The sequence below is a fragment of the Cryptomeria japonica genome, chromosome 10 (assembly GCF_030272615.1).
Source record: "Cryptomeria japonica chromosome 10, Sugi_1.0, whole genome shotgun sequence".
Lineage (NCBI taxonomy): Eukaryota > Viridiplantae > Streptophyta > Pinopsida > Cupressales > Cupressaceae > Cryptomeria > Cryptomeria japonica.
Window position 1 is genome coordinate 120,138,301 of NC_081414.1, and position 25,435 is coordinate 120,163,735.

General features: G+C 37.8%; 1 protein-coding gene across 1 annotated transcript in view; it reads right to left on the minus strand.

Annotated features, from left to right (window-relative positions):
- Window positions 1-25,435, minus strand: part of LOC131072634 (uncharacterized) — a 135,977-nt gene that overhangs the window by 12,341 nt on the left and 98,201 nt on the right. The window contains exon 7 of the mRNA XM_058008870.2: window positions 1,672-1,913. Within this exon, the coding sequence (XP_057864853.2) occupies window positions 1,672-1,913 (242 nt within the window). The remainder of the gene's footprint in view (window positions 1-1,671; window positions 1,914-25,435) is intronic.

The window sequence follows — 25,435 nt, forward strand, 5'->3', positions numbered from 1 at the left end:
TTATATAGAGAATGGAGGATGAATCATGAAACCATGCAAAAGGATTAACATGACATGACTCACCCTAAATGCTAAACAAACTAAAAAATAGAAACATCACTTCTCACTAAGGTGACTTTATTACAAAAGTAAGCCTTTCTAATAATTATTTAATATTATTCTATTACTCCTCTTAAAGCTTACTACACTAAAAAGCAAAACTTATCAACCTAGAAAACACCTTGAACCATGAATTTTCCATTCTTCAGAAGCTTCACTTTTAAAACAGACCACACACGAGGTAGAACTCCATCAAGCTACCTTGAACTTTTGTAAAGGTGTAGCTCCTAAGCTGAATTCCCAAGTTCCCGCATTATCACCTCCCTGAATGCTCGAATCATTTATTTCCCAAACCATTGGACAACAATCCATGCTGAGCTACACCAATAGAGCTCCATCAGTTTGTCTCATAACCCTCATAAGGGTATGATTCCCAAGATCCTCAGACCCCCAAGCTAACTAGGCAACCAACCATTTTGAGCTTTGTCTATACCGGCTTCCTACTATACTCAAATACCTAGACTTGTTTAAAATGCATAAAAAACAACTTCTTCACCATTGTCAACATTTGGAGGATCTTCAACAATGATTACATTAGCTCCTTTGAGTTTCTCTTTGAGCACATCATTCACTTAAAGCCTACAGTTCTAAGTTTTGTGACCCATTTTCTTGCAATAGTAGCATTCTGTCCCTATGTTGTTCTTATTACATCTTCTTCTATTTGACTATGATGCTACCTCAGTTTGAAGACCATCTTTTGTATCACCTACAATAGTCCCCATTTATTCAGCTAGAAGAGCTAAAATAATATCTTCTAAACTTTTAGAAGAAAGTTGAATAAGAGTAAAGACGACATTGCTGAATTTTGAAGACGAACTGTTTAGTAAAATGGCTTCAGCTTTCTCATTATCCACTACAATATTGACTTTTGCTAGTTGTCAAACAAGAGATCTCAGATTGTTCATGTGGCTTCACATAGTGACTCCATTGGCTATCGTGAACTTGAAAAGTTGAAGCTTTAAAGAAAATTTTGCATTAGCTGTTGCTGCTCCAAATAGTGTATTCAAATTCTCATAAATTTCCTTTGATGGTTTTGGTAGATCTATATGATTCAACTCTGAATCGGAGAAGGCAAGAACAATAATGGCTTTGTCTTTATCATCTCTGCTCTACAATTCCAATACTTTAGTAGCATCTATAGGAAGTTTCTCATTTCCATTTACTATTCTCTATAGTTCTTGTGCATCAATTACATTTGGATTTTTACTTTCTAGGTGTTGATGTTGAAACAAAAATATTTGTCCAACAAAATTTTCATTTCTGAAAATATAACAAAATTGAAGATTTTCAAACCTTACGACATCCTTGATAAAATTTTGAAAAACTTTAGGACCCTGGTCTACGTAAAAACATCACAGAAACTCCTTGCCTTAGGCTTGAACTGGTGAACTGCAAATCCTAACACACAATTCCAACAAATTGCCTTGAAATTTGTGCCCTATTTGAACCTACTCATATATCTGGAAAAGTCTTTCCACTTTTATATGTAACTTAAGAGACCATTCATAAACTGTGTAATCTTACATATGAAAAATCATTTCTACTTTTAATTTTAGTTTGAGAAAAATACACCTGTATGACTGCATCGGCAAGACACTAAAATTGCATACTGGCCCGATTCTTGCTGATCACTCTCTACACTTCCCCTTTTCACATCCCTGTTTCTTGGAAATGCATTCCTACTGCTTGCTGAATTAACAGGCATATTTGAGTTACGTACTTGTGCACCAGGAGGATTTTTCTCCCTTCCAATGCCTGTACTTTTCCACATTGATGTTGTTGCTTTTAGAATTAAAGAATGCTGTTCCCCTCTCCTGCCGAAGTACAGATATAAAGAAAATTAAAGCTTTTCATGCCAAGGACTTCCCTTTCAAATATTTATAACATAAACACTTCCTCAAGTTAGAAAAGAGTGTGCACGTTATAAAAAAACATCCTTACATTTAAGCATATAATTTACAGAATCGCAGTAAAGCAAAGTGCACCTAACAGAGTTATTGGGAGTTTGGTCTAATTAGCAGAACACCCATAATGAGGGTCTTTGGTCCAAGAAAGAAATGAAACCTAATTAAATAATTGGACAAGGATAAAACAGGATGCCAGAAGTCCAAGTGGTCCTCAATACTATGATCAATACCTCTACATGGTGCTGTAACAAATACTATGATTAATAATTTAATACCTTTCATAACATTCCTAGATTGGGCTGGGGCCTTGAGCATTAGCTTGGTAACTTTGACAAGATGTTTGTATTTACATATAGTTAGTTGTCATAATTACTTATTGAATATCTATCACAAGCTCGCAAAGACTAATGCAATAAATATCAAAATGGCAGCATGAACTTTCTGAACAAGATTTATATGCAGTGTAAACCATAGTTCAATTCAATTTGCTGCATAACTTCACCTGAAAAATGTGTTTTCCATTGAGAAATTATTTCAAAATATTATATTCCCCACCTTTTTCCCTCCAAAAGAATTTAGATGGTTGAGAATAACATGCCTCCACCTCTTCCAGGAAGTTTGATATGAATCTTGTTAGTTTTTAGTTATCAGATTAACAAATAGGTAGCAGAAACAAAATACACAGTAACGCAAAGCACACAACACAAATATACCCTGGGAAAACCTCCCTCTTGGAGGAAAAACCCAGCAACCAAAGTCTCAGATCTGAATATTATTAAGGGCAGAAAACAGTTACAACTTAGCCCAGCTAGGGCACAAATATGAATGTCAACTAAACACACTTATCTGATGTCCTGATCGGATCTGAATATGATTGAATCATTCAGAATATTATGTGCAGACCCAGACCCTGAGTGAAATTCGCTGGTCCTCATATGATAGTTTGACAGCTCTTGAATGCCTTCACTCAGCACATGAATTGCTTCACTCAGCCCTCGAGCAACTTCAGCAGCCCTTGTATAAATTTGTCACACTTGTAGATTCGCTGATGTTGCATATGCTGATCATGTAGCAGACCTAGTTTGCTTAGATAGCAGACCTTGTGTAGCAGCAGTAATAAGTTCGCTTGCTTAGATTGTGTTTGTGATCCTCAAGTCTCCTTACATATAGGAGATTAAGCATAACATAATACTTGGTCGGCCTTGTGTATTTTGCTGCCAAGTTACAATAATTCAAATGTATTTTGTATGCATTACAAATAGGCCTTGACCTATATAATTTACAAGTTGCAAGTTACATGTTCAATAGGGCCCGACCTGTTGAGTTACAAGTTACATAAAGGATAGATCTTGCCCCATAACCATTACAAGTCACATAAATTCAGCACCCAAATAGGGCTTGCCCTTTCAATGTTCACAAGTTACATTAAGTTCCATTTGGGCCCAGCCCAATTACATGATATAATTAATCAATATGCAAGTTACATAAGCATCCAAATTGGGCCCAGCCCTATACATTAAATGATTACATCAATATAATTAATTTTAAGGCCAAGGGCCACATTAAAATTAATTAAGCTAGGGTTTCGACCTAGCTACATTTCAATAACTTCACCTGAAAAATGTTTTTTCCATTGAGAAATTATTTCAAAATATTATATTCCCCACCCTTTCCCTCCAAAAGAATTTAGATGGTTGAGAATAACATGCCTCCACCTCTTCCAAGAAGTTTGATATGAATCTAGTGTCAGCGCTTTTAGTGGATAGAATTAGCTTAAACCATGCCTCATTATATCATTGTTTGGTGCGTACTTAGCTCCAAATGTATTCAACAAAGTTCTTCAAAGTTCAAACCATTCGGTATAGGCTATGAAAACAATACATCTCCAAGGCCACCCTCAATGCCACCCAGCCCTCCTCAGTTAGTACCCCAAGGCCCAATTCAAGATTCCACTCTTTAATAAGATATGATTCTAGGAGTCTCTAAGCATCTAGATCTTCAGTTCCTTCTTCTGGCTAGGGATAAGCTCTCTTAGAGTTGACAAACTACACACCTATTGTTGGCCTTCTGAATCTGCATGGAGAAGGAACAAAAGAAAAAGCATATGGCACAACCAAAGTCAAATAAGAACACAAAAGGTGTGATTGAATACTCCTTTTAAGTTTAACACATTCCCTATACTACTCAAAATCTCAAACTCCCTAGTTGGCGTGGGAAAGTTCATTCAAGATGGGCGTTGTAGCATGAAAACTCAGCTTGCTATATGGCTCAAACAAAGATATTTTGAAAATAACCATGTGAAAGGAAGACTCAAACCAAAGAAAAGGTCAATGTAGACGAAGGATTGAAGCCAAAGATGACATTAATCCGTATCAGAATATGATGTTTAAAGATTGTCATCCTGATCATTTTCTTGAAACGGCATATGCAAGGTTGATAATGAATTATCATATCTGAATGGTCTGGGACCCTGGACTGAGTGAACCTGACAGAGCAATCCTTAGATGAACTTTGAGACTAAGAAACAAATTATAAATAAGGCAACAGAAGCAGCAAAACTGATTTGCAGAGTGTATTGGAGGCTTGAGAGCTATCATATATAACTGTATCTTTCAATGGCAAATTATTTAGGTACTGTTCCTTTGATGGAGCTAGAAGCTCCATTGACTCACTAGCAAATGAACCACAAGGTCAATTTCTCATTCACAGGCACAGCCCATGCAATCCAGCACAACTACACCTACCATCTAGATGCTCCCTTCCCAATGGCATTACATAGTTGGGGTCTTGGGGAAGGGGAGTGCATGTGGCTAATGTTTTTCATCATCATATTTTCCATATATTTATTGTGCTTATGTACAAACCAATAAAGAAATGCAAAAAGTATGAAGTAACATGTAGAAACCCATTAAATTTCTAATACTGCCATTTCATGAAATGGTAGTGTAGTACAATACTACAAACAATTGTGTCCAACCATCATGTAAATGTGCCAATTACATTCTATGCACTGTTTACTTATAAAGATGCTAACAACTATCTATTGCTGAGTAAACAGAATAATAACAGATAAATGATATATATTAGAAAATATAGAGTAATGCTAATAATTGCTTTATTCATTCAATATATTTTCGAATACAAAACTGTAGTACAGAATCATTCATAAGATCAGACCACGTTCCCTGATCAAGAGATTTATATAAAAAACCCAACAACTGCCAAGTAACCACAATCATCAACAACTACTAAGAAACAGATTGCCAATAACTCCCACAAGCTGACAAATAATTAACACAGGCAGAAATAACAAATTGAATAAACATAACCAAGATAGAATATGCTAATTACACAGGCAAAGTCATCTCCTAGACAACAAGGAAAACAGAAAATGACTAGCATCACTAAGGGCCAAGGAAAGGAGACATCCTTGAAGGTACCGCAACATCTTCAAAAATAGAAGAAAAATGGCAAGAGATGGAAGCACTTAACTTATAAACCTCTTCAATTTGTCGCTTCAAGTGATGAGGAGTAAAAACTCTTGACCTTCCAAACTAATTCATTAGCTGATACTTGACCTTGTCATTAGCAGCTTGGAGTTCAAAAGTTTCCAAATCCTTTCTGCTAACTTATTTTTCTCCAACTCCCTCAATTGGACTTGCTAAGCATGTTGGGCCTGAAATCTTTGCCTCTGGTCTTCAAGTTCCACCCTGAAGTTTTGGGAGATACAAACTAATTCATCAATGTTCTCTACAAGGGTACATTGGGCTGCTATTTTGGTTTGAAGCATCAAATACAGGTACTGAAATTTATTCAATTGAATATAAGGATATGAAGACTTGGCCATCAGAACCACTAAAAGATAGGGGCACCCTAACTAGAATCCAATTGCATTTCATCTAAGGTAATTTTCAATTTTGTAGTCGACAACCCATGAGAAATAAAAAGTTTGATAAATTCATTGTGGCATTCTCCTTGAACAAACCACTAAATTTCTCCAAGCCTCCTATAAAACCAAAGAAGAAGTAGTAGTATCTAGCCTTCATGTCATTTCAAGTGATGGCACACTCGGCGAGTGACAAAAACTCGCCAAGTTTTTGGACCTGGCGAGTAGTAATGACTTCTACTCGCCATAAAAACTCGCCGAGTTTTTGGCGAGTTTTTGCCAAAAACTCGGCAAGTTTTAAAGAAAAACTCGCCTGTGTTAGCATAACAGCCGAAAACGGCAAAAAATACATGCATTTTTTGTTTTTTGATATGGTTTTGGGCTGAGAAGGGGGAAACTCACTTGGAAGGGCCACGCCAAGAGCCCACTATGCCCTCAAGTAATCGCCGAGTTTTTTGGTTTGTCCATCAGGATTCATATATGGAATATAACATTTAAGTATAAGTGACTTATACTTTAAGTTATATTCCATATATACTGTCAGGATGTTTGAGAGTGGTTTCGGACCTCCAGGAGTTATAATGCAAAATCTAGTTTTTGGAGGATTCTTCAATTTTCCAGACTTAGTCAAATTTCAGGATCCTTCGGCGATGCCCTTTGACCCCAACTTGGGGGCACTGCCCCCAAACCCCCGTCGAAAAATATAGGGGGAAACTGCGCTGATGGAAGTAGGGAAAATTTAACCTCCGAGTCTGATTAGGCTCCATATAACAACATAATTAGCATTGAAGAAATCCTGGTATTATACATTTTAGAGTTGATAGTTTGAAACTATGAGTATGAATGATGAAAGTTTGAAACTAGTTTTAGCTAGAGTTGGGAAGAGGAAGTTGTATTTACTTTTGGTTTTACAAAAACTATTTACTATTTTGCTTCCAACCATCAGCATTTCTCATGAGGATGCGATTTTGTACACACTTTTCATTTAAATATATCTAGAATTAGCTTGTTTCTTTTGTGTTATCATTTATTGACTCATTAGATGCATCTTCTCATTAAATTTTGCAAAAAATGCATTTTTTATTAAAATTAAGCATGTTTTTACATTGCCGAGTTTTTTCGCCGAGTATTTCCGAGTTTTTCCCGAGTTTTCGCTGAGTTTTTTTCTCAGGGGCTTGGCGAGTCGAGCCGAGTTGCGAGTAGTTCAACTATGATTTCAACTACTTCACACAATATGTGTGCCATAGGCTTCAAATCTTGAATGTACTATTGTATAGTGCAAAGTAGATTAGCAAGATCCACTCTTGAGATGTGAATAGAAATCATGTCATGCTAACTAGATGATGAGCTATGTGGCTCAAATGGTGCAAGGGACACATTATCCATGCGATCTAGATGTTGTACTAATCACTTGTCGGCTTTTAGGCAGTTACAAGAGTGAATTGGTAGATCATTGTGTTAAGTTTGCCAACCGTCAGGTTCTTTAAATAGATTTTGCATAGGAAGGATATGTAGTTTGATCCTTCGTTGATCATCTTTGGTCTTACTTCTATAAGAACTTCATGTGAATAAAGATATATTTTACCTCTCTATCTAGTATGCCTTGTTATTTCTATTTATATTTCATGTACCAATTCTATCAAATGGAAGAGTAAACATACACCTCTGTTTGAATTGCATTTACGAGAATCTTCTAATGATATGTGACTATGTTACTTCTTCATAATCCCCCAATACTCATCTATGTTGGGTCCAAGTGCAAGTACAAGACTCGAATGGCCTATGGCTCGCTTAAGGTCTACCTGAGCACCTCAAGTGCCCTATGGGTCCCCCATACCTATTTGGGCCTAATTTGGGGATAGCAAGATCTGCCCCGAGGTAACCTAGGTGAACTTGGGTTGAAGCCTAGAGGACCTACACATATACAAGTGTAAGTCAAAAAAAATGTCAATACCTAATTTTTTTCAAAAAAAGAAAAAATTTAAAAAAGCATTTGCCTGCCCTAATTTGACCATAAAATTATTTTCATTCATTATTTATTAAAAGTTGCATAGCCCTCTTCATTTAGACTAGTTAGATTATTCAGCTTCATAGTTAGTTTTATAAAGAATGAAGATATAATTAGAAATGATAAGACTTGGTGTTGCAAAAACAATAACAATAAAATTGTGAAAATATCATAAACCGTGAAGGTGTTTGTGGTTTCAAAGGCCTTAATTTGGATGTAGCCCCCAAACCCCAACAAGGGGCAATTAGACCTCACTAGGGGCTTGTTGTGACCATTTCACACATCGCCCCATCGCAAATGGGGACCCCCCCTTTTTTTGCTTGTGTTATCAAGAAATTATTAGAGAGAAGTCCAAGAGAATGGCATAGCCAGTTGAGATTTGCTTTATGGGCAGACAGAATCAGAACAAAGAACGCATTAGGCATTTCGCCTTATTTTCTAGTTTATGGCCAAGACCCAGTCTTCCCCATGCAACTCAGGATTCCTACCTTGAGATTCATTCAGGAGTACATGGAAGATACTGATGCAGTGCAGGCTAGATTGACACAGTTGATGAACTTAGAAGAGAAAAGAGATCAAGCACTGGAGAACTTTGCTAAACACCAAGGAGTGGTGAAGAGATGGTTTGATCGACAAGCAAGAATCAAGGCGTTCCGAATTTCAGATCTCGTCCTGTATTGGGACAAAGCACATGAGAAAAGAGGAGAACATGATAAGTTTGATAAGCTTTGGAAAGGCCCTTATCAAATTTCAGAGATATTGGGAGAAAATGCATTTAGGTTGCAGACTTTAACTGGAGAAGACATCCCGTTGCCTGTCAATGGGAGATATCTCAAACATTATTTCCAATCCTAAAAATGCCAAGGCCTTCCCTTGTACATAGTTAGTTTAGTTTGCTTTCGTTGTTTTTTCGTTTTTGTTTGTTTTGTTTTGTTTTCGTTTTTTTTTTTAGTTTAGGTGTTTTTTTTTTTGTTTTTTTTTTAGGTTAGTTGTTTTGTCCTGAGGGGTATCCATTTGGTATTGGATGATTTTGTTATGTAACACTCTGACTTCCTGCTGGATTGTTGGATGCATTTGGAAAGTCATGAGGTCTTTTGGAATAACAAAGGGAGTTTCTTTTAATGAAGCTTTGAGTCAGGACATATTTGCATTGAAGTAGATTAGCTTATTGAACTCACGTATTTTTGTCCTCTAGTTATTATATTTTCACATACTTATAATCTCCGAGTCATTATGGTTTACAGGCGAAGCTGTGATCAGTGAAAAATCTAAAGTTTAGCTTCAGCGCCACCGCAATCCTCAAACCCTAGTGAGTTTCACTACTCACGAGCCAAAGAATTGACAGAACTGAAAAGCAGTATCAAAAGAAAAGATGAAAAAAATGAGAAAAATCAAAAGAAAAGAAATGAGCTAAAGAGGAATATCAAATTGGCTAAAGGGAATTTTCGAATAACTCCATCGGGGCTATAGATGCCTGGCTGGCAATGGAGCAATATTCGTGAGTTTGCGGCGATAACCTCGTCGGGACTATGGACGTCTGACTGGCAGCGAGGCTCTATCCAGGATGCTTTTGGAGTTTAGACGAACTACGTAGCTTATCACAGGAGAACCTGGAGATCATGATTGTCTTGTTGAGGGGAATTAACGCATTTGCACACACATGGATAACTGTGGACTTGATACTTTGTCTCAATATGATGGTCTCTTCTTGTAAGTGTTTCTTAACTCCTGGATTTGTTGAGGGAGGTTTTCTGAGTTTTCCTTTAGAAAGATTGATTCCCAAATGTTTTGCAACATTTCTCAGTGGTGTCGCCAGATGTTGTGACCATTTCACACATCGCCCCATCGCAAATGGGGACCCCCCCTTTTTTTGCTTGTTTTTCGCTCGTTTTCGCTTTTGTTTTTAGGATTTTGTTAGTTGGTTGGTTGTCTGGATTTAGGGCCAAGCCTTAGGGTTTTAAATTTTGCCTTTTCAAGCCAGAATCCAGTTGTTTTTTTGAGAGCTTTTGAGCTTCCTTTTCTGGAATGCAAATTTTGAATGCAATGATTTTGCCAAAATGGTCTAATTTTCAATTGGAATGTTCATGCAGAGCTTAAATTTGTCTAAGTGTTGACCGTCAATGTGAATTTTTGTCTGATTGAATATTTTGACCAAATTTTGACTTTTTTGAAGTTTGATCCTGGGCATTGGAATTGATTTGTTTTTGCCTCGTAAAGTGCTAAAATGTGAAAAATCTTGTTATTTTGGCCTGTAGGAGCAAAATCGCTCCTGTCCCTCAGTGAAGGACGGGAGCTCATTTTCAAATATCTCATCATCCTTGCAGAATCCAGACAAATTTTACGTTTGAAGTGATGGAGAACGACGAGATCTTTCCATTGAATATAAATTGAAGATTTTCATGAGCACAGAAATGCCTCCAGAAGGAAAATCGCTCCTGTCCCTCAGTGAAGGACCGGAGCTACAATTCAAATTTCGTCTTGTCCTTGCAAGATTTCGAGAGCTTAATGATTTGAGGACGTCCGAAGGAGGATGCTTTGCCAAATGAATATAATTTGAGATGCAAAAACAAAGGAAAATGACCTATATTGACTAAATCGCTCCTGTCCCTCTCCAAGGGACCAGGGCGAAGTACCTTGTAGCTCTCGTCCCTCTCCAAGGGACCAGAGCGATTTCCTTCATTATGCAAAATCCAGACAAGGGTCAAGGCAAGTTTACGTTCAAAAACAAAGGAGAACATGAGATGAACGCATTGAATATAAATTGAAGATTTTTGGGACGTCCATACCAGTGTTAAATGCCTAAGTTCGCTCCTGTCCCTCAGGAAGGGACCAGAGCGATTTTTGATATAATTGCTTTTCTTGCAAGATTACAAATGATGTCAAGGCATGGACGAATAGAGTGAAGAAGGACGAGTCCGTTGAATATAAATTTGGAAGGTGACAAAGTGAAATGAAGGCCACAAGAGGAAAATCGCTCCTGTCCCTCTCCAAGGGACCAGGGCGATGATGATGATAATACTCTCTACGCAAGTTCAAGGTCGTTCCTCCAAGGTTCAAGGCCGATCCAAGTCAAGACGAAGGGTGGCGAAGACATTTTAGAGCATTTCCATCAAGCGCAAGGTTGTAAAGGTCATCACATGGAAGGAATGTGCACTCTAAGACCCAGATCGCTCCTGTCCCTCTCCAAGGGACCAGAGCGATACTTCCATTAAGACTTCGATTTCAAAGGACAAGCAAATATTAATTTACCAAGAGGACTTAAAGGACGTCATTTCACGTAATGGAGATGATTGCAAGTTAGTAAAAACAAGAACAAGCTCGCAATGATGAAGATCACTCCTGTCCCTCTCCAAGGGACCAGAGCGATATTGGATATCTTGGCCAATCCATGCGAGATTTACGTAAGATCAAGGGTTCGCAACGTCTTGGAGGGTCCATGGTATGACAACAAGATGATAAACAAGAGTTTTGAACGTGAAATGATCATCATTTTGAGGAGGGAGACTAGATCGCTCCTGTCCCTCTCCAAGGGACCAGGGCGATTGGCTTTGGATTCCTTGTTTTGCTTCAAGATCAAGCTAAGTCAAGACCCCCTAAGATAACATATGCTCCAAGACATCGTTTGAAGATAATTTGCAAGGGTTTGAACGTCCAAACATCGCCAAATAGTGTAAAAGCACCATATCGCTCCTGTCCTTTAGACAAGGACCAAGGCGATACTATCAAAGCACTCACGTTCCTTCAAAGATCAAGGCGAAGCGAGGTTAGGAAGCGCGAAGGACGACGTTTGAAGGACATTGCAAAGGAGATCGAAGTTTAAAAGTCGCCAAGATCAAGGAGAAATGATGGATCGCTCCTGTCCCTCTCCAAGGGACAAGGGCGATGGTCCCTTTAATACGTCCAAACACATAATGAAGACAAATGGAATAAGCGCGAAAGGAATGAGCATAAACGTTGTTCACCCTACAATGGAAGTTCGAAGGTCAAAAGATACAAGATGAACGTGAAGATCATGGAGATCGCTCCTGTCCCTCTCCAAGGGACAAGGGCGATGTTAGGCAAAACACACGATGTTTTTTGAAAATCACGTTAAGACAAGGACGCACATGGTTTTAAATGGCATTTGGAAGATGATACAAGGAAAGGATCGTGCCAAAATAGAGGATTTCGAGCAAAAACCTTAGGATCACTCCTGTCCCTCTCCAAGGGACCAAGGCGATAATGGTCATGAGATGCACTTGCTTGCACAAGAAAGAAATTCAAATTCGAAGGACCACCAGATGATCGATTTGGAACGTGGAAATGAAGGAATTGAACGTTGAAAACGCAAGAATCAAGACCAAAATCATGGATCGCTCCTATCCCTCTCCAAGGGACCAGAGCGATGAGGTACGTACCTTTATTTTCATATTTTTGGCGCCAAATTAAACAATTCAAATTTCCTTAAATGCTAAATCGATTTAAAAATTGAAAAATCCATTTTTATTTAGCATTTAATATGGCGTTATCTCTTATTAATTATTTTTTGCCTTTATTTAAAATCGAAATTCTCAATTAAAAAACGCAAGGCATTAATAGTTAATCAATTAATTAATAAAAAATCGATTTCAAGCGCTCATATATGGAGGTCGGCCTTGTTATTTAACTTAAAAATCATTTAAAAATCGTTTGAAATTGTTATATTTTACCAAGTCGGCCTTAGTAAATGGAGAGATGCAAGCGCTATATATAGGGGGGTGAAAACTATTATTTTCACATCATTATTTTACCTTCCTTCATGCGAATTGAGAAGAGGCGAATATATTGCGAGTTTCATTCATCCAAGGGTGGCGCGCTAAGTTATCAAAAGGTGGTGTGATTTCAAACCAAAGGTGGCGCTAGTATCATCTTGTGTGGAGTGCGAAGTGTGTTTAAAGAGGTGTGAATTCCATCCAAGGTGGCGTAAGCAATCCAAGGGTGGTGCGAATTTGAAGACCACACCAGTGCGAATTTGAAGATCCATTTGAGATCACGTCCAAGGCGATAATTGAAGATCACGTTCTCTCCAGAGGTGGCGAAGTCAATTTTTGAGGAGACCATATTGAAGATTATCTTATACCTCAATTTTGCCTAGGCAAATTTTGTTTTTGCATTCTAGAGTTAGCTCTCTATCGAGGTATGGCGATTTAAGTGTTATTGCTTTATTCATTCATCGTCATATTTCAAATTTTGAAATTTTGATTCTTGAATTTCTCTTGGCTTAATCGTTGTTTTAGGAAATGATAACTCTAGAGACTTATCATGAGGTTTCCTAAAATTTATCTCTCTTATTTATGTTATTTATTGCAAAATCTATTTCTTATAATGAAATGTTGTGTAGGTATGGCAACCCCAAAGGCAGGAGCATCCACCAGTCGCTCGGCTCTCATGAAAGAAGATCAGAAGACCGAAGAAGTGGAGACCAAGATCGTGTCTAAGTGGAGCAACATTGGAGATACCAATTTGGGGAACTTTAGCACGAAGAAGTTCCGAGAGGTCCCTTACATCGGCAAGCCATCACCTGTCGCCCGGAGAATAATAGAGAGTGGCATCATCAAGGCGGCCGGTTTTCCTCCAGCTATTCAGTGCCACGAGTTGATGATTGAGTGTGCCTGTCATTACAATCCACAGTCCAGGACGATTGTGTCCAATGAGGGAAACACTTTGGCGTACCTTTCAGAGGAAGCCATAAGTGAAGCCTTCCATCTTCCAGAGCACAGGGACATGATATACCAGAGTATTGAAGGAGCCAGATCAGTATATGATGATGATCCAAATGCTTGCCTAAGCATAATCAACAAGAGCTGGCTACTTAAGAGTCGTCCCCGTCTGAGCAAAGTACCGAACACACCACACAGGATTGATTTCCAAGAGGAGTACAGAGATTTGATCACCATGCTCAACAGAGTCACAGGAGCACCTCATGCCTTCTATTTTGAGAAATGGATGTTTTACTTCATCCAGGTGATTGTTCAGGGAAAGGGTACAATACATTGGGCTAGGATAATTAGCCATTGCTTAGACGTACAGTTGAGAAGACTCAGGGCTACTAAGTCCTTCCACATGAGTTCATACGTCATCTATGCCTTAATCAGGAGCGTTGAGTACGCAGGACTACCTCACAGAGGAGTGATTGGAAGAGGACCCGGCGAGGTCAGAGTTTGTGAATCCTATACCTACTTGCATCATCCACCAGGGAAGAACTACAAGTTAATCAATGATACTTTCACGATGAACATCACAAGGACGTTGCAAGGAGGGATTCACAACAGATTATCTCAGGATGCCCAGGAATTCATCAAGAGGTACGGTGCTTGGTTCATTCAGTTTCCCAAGTTCACTTACATCAGAGTGTATGGATGTCCTTTACCTCCATACATGTTGCCGAGGTACCCGACAGATAGAATTGTGTTACTTGAAGTAACAAGGCAGTTGGCAGCATACGTGAAGGCATTCAGACACAGACATCAGAATGGAGTTCAGGTACCTATTATTTTGGGTAATTCAGTTGAGGTATGTCCTAATGTCTTAGCCATGGATGACGCAGAGAAGGAGTTAGCCTTGTATCCTTTTTCATCTTTTGCTTGGAGGAATAGTTTTGATCCACATGGACACTTAGAGGAGACAGTCGGTAGAAGATTTAGACATGAATACCAAATTGAAGATTTTATGATGAATCTCCTAGATGATCTTGAAGTGAAACGTAAGATACATTCTAGATTGCCTTTGGATTTCATCAGGAAATGTAAGATTTACAGAGTAGCCGACCAAGCTCAGGACAACGGCAGGCACATCCAATCTTCATATGATAGAGAAAGCAAAACAATAAGTTTGAATTGGAATGAGCCCGAGGCCGTGGATTTAGATGATTTGATGGCACCAGTCTTGTCTTGTACTCGCAGATGGGTAGACGTTCAGCATCAGAAGTTGAGAGAACAAGGCATAGCCATGTCTTTTACTTTGGAAGAAAAGCCAGCCGAAGGTGGAGCCAGTGTTAGTGAAGGCAATCCTAATCCTAGGAATTCAGGTGAAGGTAACCTTCGATGTGCCAGTGAGGGCAATCTCCATTCGAGAGGTTCAAAGAGAAAGGAAAGATCAGAAAAGAAAGAGCCTTCCAAGAAAAAGCAAGGTGCCAACAAAGATCAAACACCAGGTACTTCTTCCAGGCCAGAGGATAGAACAGTTCGAGTGGAAGAGTCCATGGAATCGATGGTACAGAATGATAGGCAGGAGGAAGGACAGGTGCAGCATGTTTCATCCGATGGATCTCTCCAAGACTATGATTTAGATGACGATAATGAAGTAACATCTCCTCCCAGACAAGAAGAAATAGTACATAAAGAGATTCAAGTTCAAGAGACAAGATCAAATATCCCAGATTGGTTGAAGGAAAGATTAACCAAGGTGATCGTAATTGAGGACGAGGACAGTGCAATTGATTTAGAGAGCCTCGTGGGACGTTCACATATGACAACAGAGAAGAAGAAGGCTACAAAGATGTCCAAGATGATTCGAGATGAGACTGGATCTAGAAAACTGCAGATAGCTACACCGGCAGCAGACAAATATGAGGGTGAGATCCTAGCAGAGGACTATCATATACAGACTATTGAGTTAGGACCATCCACAGCAGAGCAGACTTTAGATGATGCCACCGACACATTTGAGGCATTGAAGGACAAGTTTAGAGAAGAAGTAGAAAAGAATAGAAAGCTTGAGAAAGAGGTCGGTGCATGGAGGACATATTTCAGTCACATCAATGAACCTTTGGGACGTCAGGATCCAGTTAGATCACCATTGCAGGTATTACCCCTTCAATCAATCAATGAAGCAGAAAGATTCAGGAACCTGGTCCAGCGTACATGTGGTTGGATGGATAGATCTCACACGGTGGCCATTGAGTTTGTTACAAGGATGTCGAAGATCACCCATCAGGCTATCCAAGTTCTTGAGATTATTCATAGATTGATGGCAACAGTAGCTGCATTTGCCCATACCAAGGACGTTGTCATCCCTGTCTTGAAAGTTATAAGACACACATCCAGAAGAATTTTAGCACAAGAGAAGATCTTAGAAGGTGATTCTCACAGTTTGTTTCAGTGGTCAACCTTACTCCATATAAAGAGTGTTCTCTTTGAGGACATCAGTGTTAGATGTGGTCAAGTTGAGGAGGTGATCAATCCGATCCAGGACAGAGTATTTGAGGTACTTCGTACCATTCTTGGCAGAAGGATCGAGGTCGAGACAGATGTGGATTTACAAGAATTTGAGGATAGAATCAAGATCATCTTTCGCAAGGACGCAGATGTTACAGATGAGCAGTATGATCAGATGTATGCCACCATGCTCCTGATTGATAAAACAAAGGAACTCGAACCTACTTGGGACACAGCTCTTCTAGATGCATTTGATCAGGTTATCCACTTAGAAGAGAGTATCAAGAATCTTCCCGAGATTCCAAGCACAGAAATCGAAGGAATCGTGACAAAATTCATTGCATATGCTAAGAAAGAGAATTGGAAAGGGAATAAGATTCTAGATGAAAGGTTGTTACAGATGACATGACATCTTATTTCTCATTGGTTGATACCTCCTAGATTTTTGTGCCAAATTTAATATTTGGCTATGTATTTAATATTGTTCAGTAAAAAGGTCATTTGTAACAAACCCTAATTAGGGTTTAGGTGTCATGATCTTGTCCATTGATTTGCTTTCAATCTGGACCTTTCATTGTAACTGGGGATGCTATTTATACCCCCATTTTTCATTTCATTGAAGAATAGAAAAATAGTGAATAAGTGTGAGAGATAATAGTTGATGTAATAGAGAGATTAGAGTTAGAAGCAATTTTTATTTTGTAGCAAGATTGAGTCTTGAAGAGAGAAATTCAAGCAATTGTTGTATATGATGACTTGGAAATCAATAAAATATTGAAGTTATGGTGTTTTGTTGCAAGTTTCTTGAGTTATCTTCATGGTTGTTGGATGTACTCGAATCACGCTCAATCAAAGTAGTTGTTAATTTGAAAGACTAAGTGTGAGATTTGATATTTGGTAGGATTCGCTATCCAAACCACTAGCTTCTTGCTGATTGTAGGAACGCCTTGCGTGGTCGACTGGAAAACATTTGAGTCCTTAACCTTCAAGCATTTTCGCATCTCGGATATGTACCTTCATAGTAGTGTCCTTGGTCTTTGATGCATTGAACACCATTATCACCTTAGAAGATCGCACTAATTTCAATTGAGTTGTTATCTTATGGCAAAATTGAAGTTGGTTGAGTCTTGCCAAATCTCATTCATGCTAAGTCGTTCATAGGGTTAGGCTAGATTAGACTTCCTTAAACCCTGTCCTTTTTCATTTTTTTTGAAAGTTCCTTTTAGATTAGTAAAATCTTCGAGCTTTTGAATCCGTAAGACGCCTTGAAGGAAACAGCAAATCACATCATACCACTAAAAAGCTTGTCCACACGTGGAGACCCCACTAAAAGAACCTTGGAGTCCATCTAACTGATCCTTTTTGCAGATCTTCAGCAGTTAGAGACTATTTTCTCAAGAGAGGATAAGATGCCTGTCGGTATTTTATTCTGTGTATGATTGTGTACAAAATACACGTCAACAGGGCTCTGCCCCCACCAATCATTATCCTTAAATCTAGGCCCTTTGTCCCCTTGTCCCAACATTCCCCTGTCCTAAGGCTACATGGAACATAGATCATTTTGCCTAAAGTTACACATATCAATAAGTTGTGAGTTCTTCAAATGAGTGGAAATGGAGTACATATTCCTTTATACACTTAAGCTTAACCGATTAGGTGCAAAAAATGTTGGTAATTAGTGTTCAATAGGTATTAGGAATATTGCATCATAGGATGCATAAACTAATAACATTTGTTAGAGTATGTACATTAATATTAAGTTGTTGAGAAGCAATTAATATTATAATGTGTTTGTTAAAATATCATATGTAGGTAAATATCTTATTGTTGTGCAAGTGTTTATAGGGATGAGTTGTTAAAACAACTCATATATTTAGGAGAGTTGTTATAGGAGGTTTCTATAAATAAATATATAATGTCTATTGAACTAAAATGGGCAATGAAGAATGCAAGCATATTTTGTATAGAAAATTTTATGTAGAGCTTCTATAAACTCTCCTTATATCTCTACCCATATTTCCATTATGGTATCAAAGCGTAGTTATTCCTAAGTGCCTGTGTTTGTCTCTTGTCATGGCATTTTGATGTCTGTGAGGTTGATCATGGCATATTGATCTACCAAAGCCTGATTCTGGTTGACAATATCCAGTTGACTCAAGTAAGTTAGAACCCCCTGCGGAGAAAATGAATCACAAGCAAATCATGTATGTGCTTATTGTGGTATAGAATTGTCAAGGCCAAGTCCTGGGCAGCTAAATATTAAAAGCTGCTCGCTTCAATGTTGGAGACAAACGTGAACCATCAATTGTTGCTCAGCAAAGTTTAGAGAGAATTGTTGTGCCGAAGATATTACCATCGCTTGGCTCCTATATATTTTCTTGCTTGTGTTGAATATGGAGAAAAATTGTAACATTTATTGCTAAGACCTGCATCACATTTGTGAGAGGCGGCATTAACTTTGTTTGATTATTGTGATGAATACAAAGAAGTAATCATCTGCAGTGCAAGGAGGAGAAACTGGCAGAGCATCATAACATAGAGGTCTGCAACAACAGTGGAAATAGCTCATCACACCACCTGCCTATTGCACTTCTTTAGTATGAATGTTAGAAAAGCCTCTATGATTTTTGTTATTTGTAGGGTCGCATGTGCATTAGCCCCCTCAATTCGATCTAGGGTATCTTTGAAAGCTTGATTGATCTCCACATTAGCATTTGCAAATTAAATGTGATGTAGCAGACCTCCGCCAAATACCTCTTCCACTATGGTTTAGTGATTGTCTTAAGTTGGTTCGTACAAGACAAGTACGAAACACACATTAGAAGGAATCTAAATGAAGAGGCATTGATGCAATGGAAGAAAGAGATTCAGCAAAGAAGCTAGTAAAGTCCACATCAATCACATGTATCTTCGGTAATTTGCAGAGTGTAGCCATCGTAGTGAGGAGTGCAGTTGCATCTTTGATCCAAGAGGATTGATATTTGATTGAAATAACACGAGCTTTAGATGTAAGCAAATCACAATATGCCAGATTAGCATGTGAAAAGTTCGTGCGCCCAGTCAATAAGAAAAATAACTATCTTGCCTGGTCTAGTTACTATTGGAGAGCCCAAGTAATTGATGAATCAAACCACACTAGTCAATCCATGATCTCACTGGAATCAACTTGTGTAAAGAGGGTGCATTATCTTTTGCTCAAATGCCAAGCTATTGCTTCAAAAAAGAGATCACAGTACTTGATCAATCTGCCACAGGAAACTACAGTTGATGAAGAAGCTTTACATTATACAAACTGCAAAAGTTTGGCAGAAAATTACTTTGAAATTGCGACATCATATGGAAACGACTTCATAATCTATTCTATGTGAGCTTCTTTCAAACATGAGCTTCCATATTTTGGATGGGAGATTTCACAGCAGAGACCATTCTTGTCATAGTGTGATCCCTTGTTATGTGTGCAGCTTCTTCTTGTCTGTCACGACTGTACCTTACCAATTTGGTTTCTTTGGTATAGTTATTTTGTGTTATTCTGAAAATCAAGTTGTAACATTTTTAGAATAGGGTCCATTTCACAAGCCATCAATAATCATGTCATGAAAAATGTCAAAAAATAATAAAAACATAATTTCAAACTGTAATTGGATGCACTCTCGCTTGTACGCGACATCCATTTTATGGGGGGCATTCTAAAACTGAGTTTCAAAGTTAAATTTGATAAGTAGCAAATTCATTGGAGGATGGAGGCACCAGAGGTTGCAGGACACTAGCTGACCTCTTGTCGGTCACTACTAAAGGGATCGTGAAATTGCATTAGTGACAAAACAATTTGTGCCAAAATGACTAAAGCCAAGATTGTTTTCCAGGTGGCAGCAGGAACCGTCTCATATCATTTGTGATCAGAGTGGCAATGGTCTATAATGGTGGCTGCATACGCCACAACGAGGGGTTGGTGTTCAATATTTTTATGTTGTGGTTTGATGTGTATGTCCCCAATCACATTTCTTGGTTCTTTGTGAATGGATGTGTTTGTCCCCATTCATGAGATGGTGTAAGTGATTGGAAGTGTTGGTCCCTAGTCACGATAGTTGGTGATTATGAATGGATGCGTGTGTCCCCAAGCATAATTCTAGTGAGCAAATGTGTCTATCGCTATTCATAACCTTGATGTTGGATAGATGTGTTTGTCTCTATCCTAACTTGATGTAAGACCTTGGATAGATAAGTTAGTCCCTATCCTTGGTTCCATGGGTAAATGTGTTTGTCCCTATTCTTGGATGAAAGCATAAGTAAGCATTGTGAGGCAAATACCACTATTGCTTGTCACGAGTAGATGTGTATATCCCTACTTATACCTTAGGATGAACTACTGAGTGTGGTCATCAAGTATTGTGATGTACTTTCTCCACATGTTCACACTAAGGGGGGCCATTGGGAATTAGAGTTCAAATAGGTGTTAGGAATATTGCATCATAGGATGCATATAATAATGATGCATAAAATAATAAGGTTTGTTAGAGTATGTACGTTAATATTAGTGTGTTTGTTAAAATATCATATGTAGGTAAATATCTTATTGTTGTACAAGTGTTTATAGGGATTTGAGCTGTTAAAACAACTCATATATTTAGGAGAGTTGTTATAAAAGCTTTCCTATAGTATGGGATTTGAAAATCCTATAAATATGTAATGTCTATTGAAAGAAAATGGACAATGAAGAATGCAAGCATATTTTGTACAGAAAATTTTATGTAGAGCTTCTATAAACTCTCCTTAAATCTCTACCCATATTTCTATTAAAAACTAAGGACTTAGTCTTTGTGTACTCCAATTTGCATCTCTTGTCACATAAGAAGGTTGATTACAAAGAGGGGGTGTCACATAAAAAGTATTTATAAATGAAGCAACTTCTACATATGAAATGACTAGTGGGAGTGGCATTGCAACTTGTTGATGTGCTTTTTATGTACTAACCCCTAACCATAAGGTTTTTACCCAAACAAAAATAAAGTGACCATTTACCAAACAATAAGACATCTATCCTCAAATCACAGATTGAAAAGGCCAACGAACAAGAGGGTTATGGACCTCTTCTACACTATGAGCCCTACCAAGCTCAAGACGATAATCTCAAAGATCTCTTGAAGAATAAAATAATTAGGAAAACTTACACGAACCCTCAAACAAAGATGACATTGTATTTATCTTGAATATTTTTCTTTATTGAGGATCACTTCACATTCAAATCACAAGTCTCTTCTTTTAGGCAGCCAGATCAATGATGCAACTACAAAAAAAGTCTTGGCCACAAATCCCTTTAAATATATTCAATGTCTATTTCTTACAACACCATAACCTAGTGAAATTACACTATACACATTCTTGTCAAGTTTTAACAATCAAGGATCACAATAGATTCAGAAAAAAAATCAACAATAGAGTGTAAATGAAAACAAATAAATAAAGGTTTGAAAGATTTTCTTGATTTGTAAAGGTCAATAGTCGGCCTTCACCTATTGTTTTAGTACCTATTCCTACAACATAGAGTCGACATTAAATGCAATCCTAAATATAATGGAAGCCCTAACTCTTCAAATGAGTTTAATTTACTTGGCTATCATGCAAAACTCAAATCCTCAAATGCCCTTAAACACATTAATGTAATCTCTACTTAATAATCCATAAACTATTTTAAATTTTCACATTCCAATTTGAAAGATTCTCACACAACATATGCATGCACGTAATGAAATATTTTATGGACCCTTAGATGCAAACTAGCAAAGTTCAAACTTCAAATGCAAAATATAGTAAATTTGAAGTTAGGATTTCATTAAATCCCCTAAAAATCTAATAAGTTGTTGGAGACAAATTGCAGAACAAGATGAAAGTTGTGTCTTATGTTGATTTTCTAAAAATACATTTCCATTGCCATTATAAGATTCCAACAACCTCAAAATATAAGTTGCAATCATATGAACAAGTTACACATTAAATACAACTCGACTCAAATGAGTTTTCTTCATACAAATGCAAAAAACCCAACACTTCACAATGAATATCAAATGCCCTTACATAGATCTAGAATTAGGGCACAAAAAATGTAGCTAACAAAGCATGTGGAGAAATCCATGCTGCTGACCACACCCTGTTATCTCAAAAATGCAATTTCTAGGTCAAAGAACATGCCAACCATCATCAAAATCATACCATGGAGATTTGTCTTTAAGTTTCTCAGCAATCACTTCCCAATCTACACACAAGACAACCAAAGAATACATGAAATCCATGACAGAAGCCATTCAAGATGGTGTGAGAATATGTTCCCTACAAGATTTGATCCACTAAAATAAATTTGGCATGGCCAAGACGTTGTTTAGTGTTAAATTTGTGAACTAGGACGAGAACACTACGATTGTTCTTTTGGTAGGTGCAAGACCTTTTCGGCCAATAAATGAAAACCCTAACTACTTTCAGCAACCCATAATTAGAACTGGTTAAATTACATGTAAAACCTGCACTTGATCCTCCTCAAACAATGATATGTTTATGTCAATCGTCAACATATAACATGTCAAGTCTTTTTCCAACATCAACAATGCTTTTCCAGCCATTCCAATAAGTTGTTAGTTAATGAAAAATGAGCAAGATCTTTCGAATTTTGAGAATCTAACCAAATCCATACCTCATACCACAATTCGGAGTGTCATGAATAGAGCGTGAGAAGGAAGTCATGTTGAAAGAGGGAGATCTGAATTAACAAGCTCGATGAATGAAAAGAGCTTTAGGGTGTTGGGGATCAAGGTCCAAGAATACTTCGTGCCTAGTAGCTTTTCAAACAAAAGTCCAATAGACTAACTTCAATTGAAATACAAAGGCATTTATTGAGAGGTGGGGCTTTGAGAAAATTCTTGCAAGCGTACTGAGGTAGAAAATGGAAAAATCTTGACTTCAAAAAAATGAATGAAGGAATCGATAGGGTTCGAGAGTCGAGCATACCTTGGAACAAGTATTAGGATGATGGAAAATCCCCAAACACTAAAAAGAGGCATGAAAGGCGAGTGAGGTTAGGAAATCAGGAAAATCAAGGAACAAGTACCCAACTAAAGGAAATCCCGAAACCCTGACTCTGAAACACTTAGGAAGATTTTTTGAAGCAAGAGTTGATAAAAAAATTATGGAATGCGTATTTGTGGAAGAGAAATCCCACAACCCAATCTCCAGCAAAACATTAAGTGACAATGAGCCAAGAAATGACAATCAAGGAAGGAGCAAATGGAGTACCATGGTAAAGGTTTGTTTGATTTCCTCACCTTGAATGACAAGCAGATTTCAGCTACTAAAACCATGAAGGCAGGGTGAAGATGGAAAGAGTACTCTCGTAGGTGAAATCACAATGGGTTGACAAGAAGGAGCAAAATGTATGGAGGGATGAGGAAATCAGAAAATCTGACAAAAATGAAAGACTTCAATTTTTTAACTAGGACTTTCAGGATTTGAGGTTGCCATAGAAATAATAACCTAGGAAGAAAAAACCAACAATTCAAATGTCGAAGGACTTCGAAACTTTTTGACTACAAGGATTAGGCTTTTGGGGTTTGGATGTTAAAACTTAAGTATGACATTTCTAATAAGTCTGATAGGATGACAGATTTTACCATGTTTGAGGTAAGAGTGTCAAGATCAAATGGAATGATATGTTACGAGGATGAAGTCCGACAACCCAATAGACAAAGGGAAGGCAAAATGGCAAGGACGCAATACTGAGATGGGTATCCCTGAAAGTCTGAAACTCTAACGACTCAAAAAACCTAAGGAAATGATCCAATTTACACTAACACTTAAAAAAATTGGACTTTTTAGAGACCTTGGAGTATAGTGAACACATAGGGGACCTTATGGAACAAGCTTGGGTAGAATTTTGACAAAGGGAAAACCCACTTATACTTTCTTAGATCAGTTACAAGGCATTAGTTCACATAATGTCCATGTAGTTCATGGGCTTACATAGTCAAGCCTAGAAAGGTTTAACACACAGATAAGTAGTTCCAACACAACTAATTATGGCTCAAATGAAATTGAACTAAATGTTGACTTTGATGCTCTCATTGAAGATCAATATAAATATTATTGAATATTGATTGTAAATTCCATTTTGAGTTGACATTTGACAAATCACTCAAAGCAATGATTTGATACCCCCACCCACACCCCCAAAACACAAAACACGTACTCAGCACTGCACAACCCATATCTCAATTACAAAAAAAAGTAAGACCTTACACCACTCAGATGCATTTCAGAGGCAGCTTCAAGGGTGATTCAGATGAGTTTTGCAGCATTTCAGGAAATTTATACACACTTTTTTGAGTTCTTTTCCAACTCCTCTGAAGTCCATGTTGCAGACTTTCCATGCCCACCATTCAAAGCGCCCCACAAACACATGCACACTCAACACTGCACAACCCAAATCTCAACTACATAAAAAGGAAGACCTAACATCACTCAGACACATTACACAGATGGCCTCAATTGCAATTCGTTTCAGGGCATTTAGACACATTTTCGGAGTGTTATTCTGCATTTTTTAAGGACTTTTTCACCTCCTGCAAGTCTGTGTTGCAGACTTGCTGTGTATTCATGGCAAGTCTGCAACATGGCCTTGTTTGGACCCACCTGTGAGTTCAGGTGTGAATCTCTCAGCCTTGAAACAGACTCACAAGTCATGTGAGTATTCTGCAAATGCAATAACTATGCAACGGCAGTCCTGCTGATGGGGTCTAGGAAACACAAATTCCTTTGCTCTTGCAAAGAAATGAAGCCAACTGCTAAGATCTCTCATACACTAATACTGTTGACAGGTAATTGGTCATTACAACTCAAAACTAATTATTAATTAAAACAATTTGATAATATATTGAACATTTACAATGCTTATCACTTATCACTACTGGAAAATAACAGAAAAGTACTAAAATTAGACCATATAAGAACATCCCTTGAAGATCATCACAGCCTTCTACTGATGACTTTACTTCACAATGCTGTTTAATTTAAATTGAATGATTCCATTGCTTCATGCAAGTTGTTCACTCGCATATGCCATTTTCATACAGCTAGTGCTGACATTGATAACAGTGATTTAAATTCAGCTAATGATAAAGGCACTGCCTTAATGCTGGATGCAAATTATTTCTTCTCTTAACAAGCCATGCTTTTAGATGGCTGAATATTCGAGTAATCTTCAACATGCCCCAACCCATAACAATTATATATTGTTGTTCATCAATATAATAGACTGATTCCCAGATATCTTCTATTAAAAATGAGTTGACAGCCAGATAGTTTCCCAAGATTAGAAGCA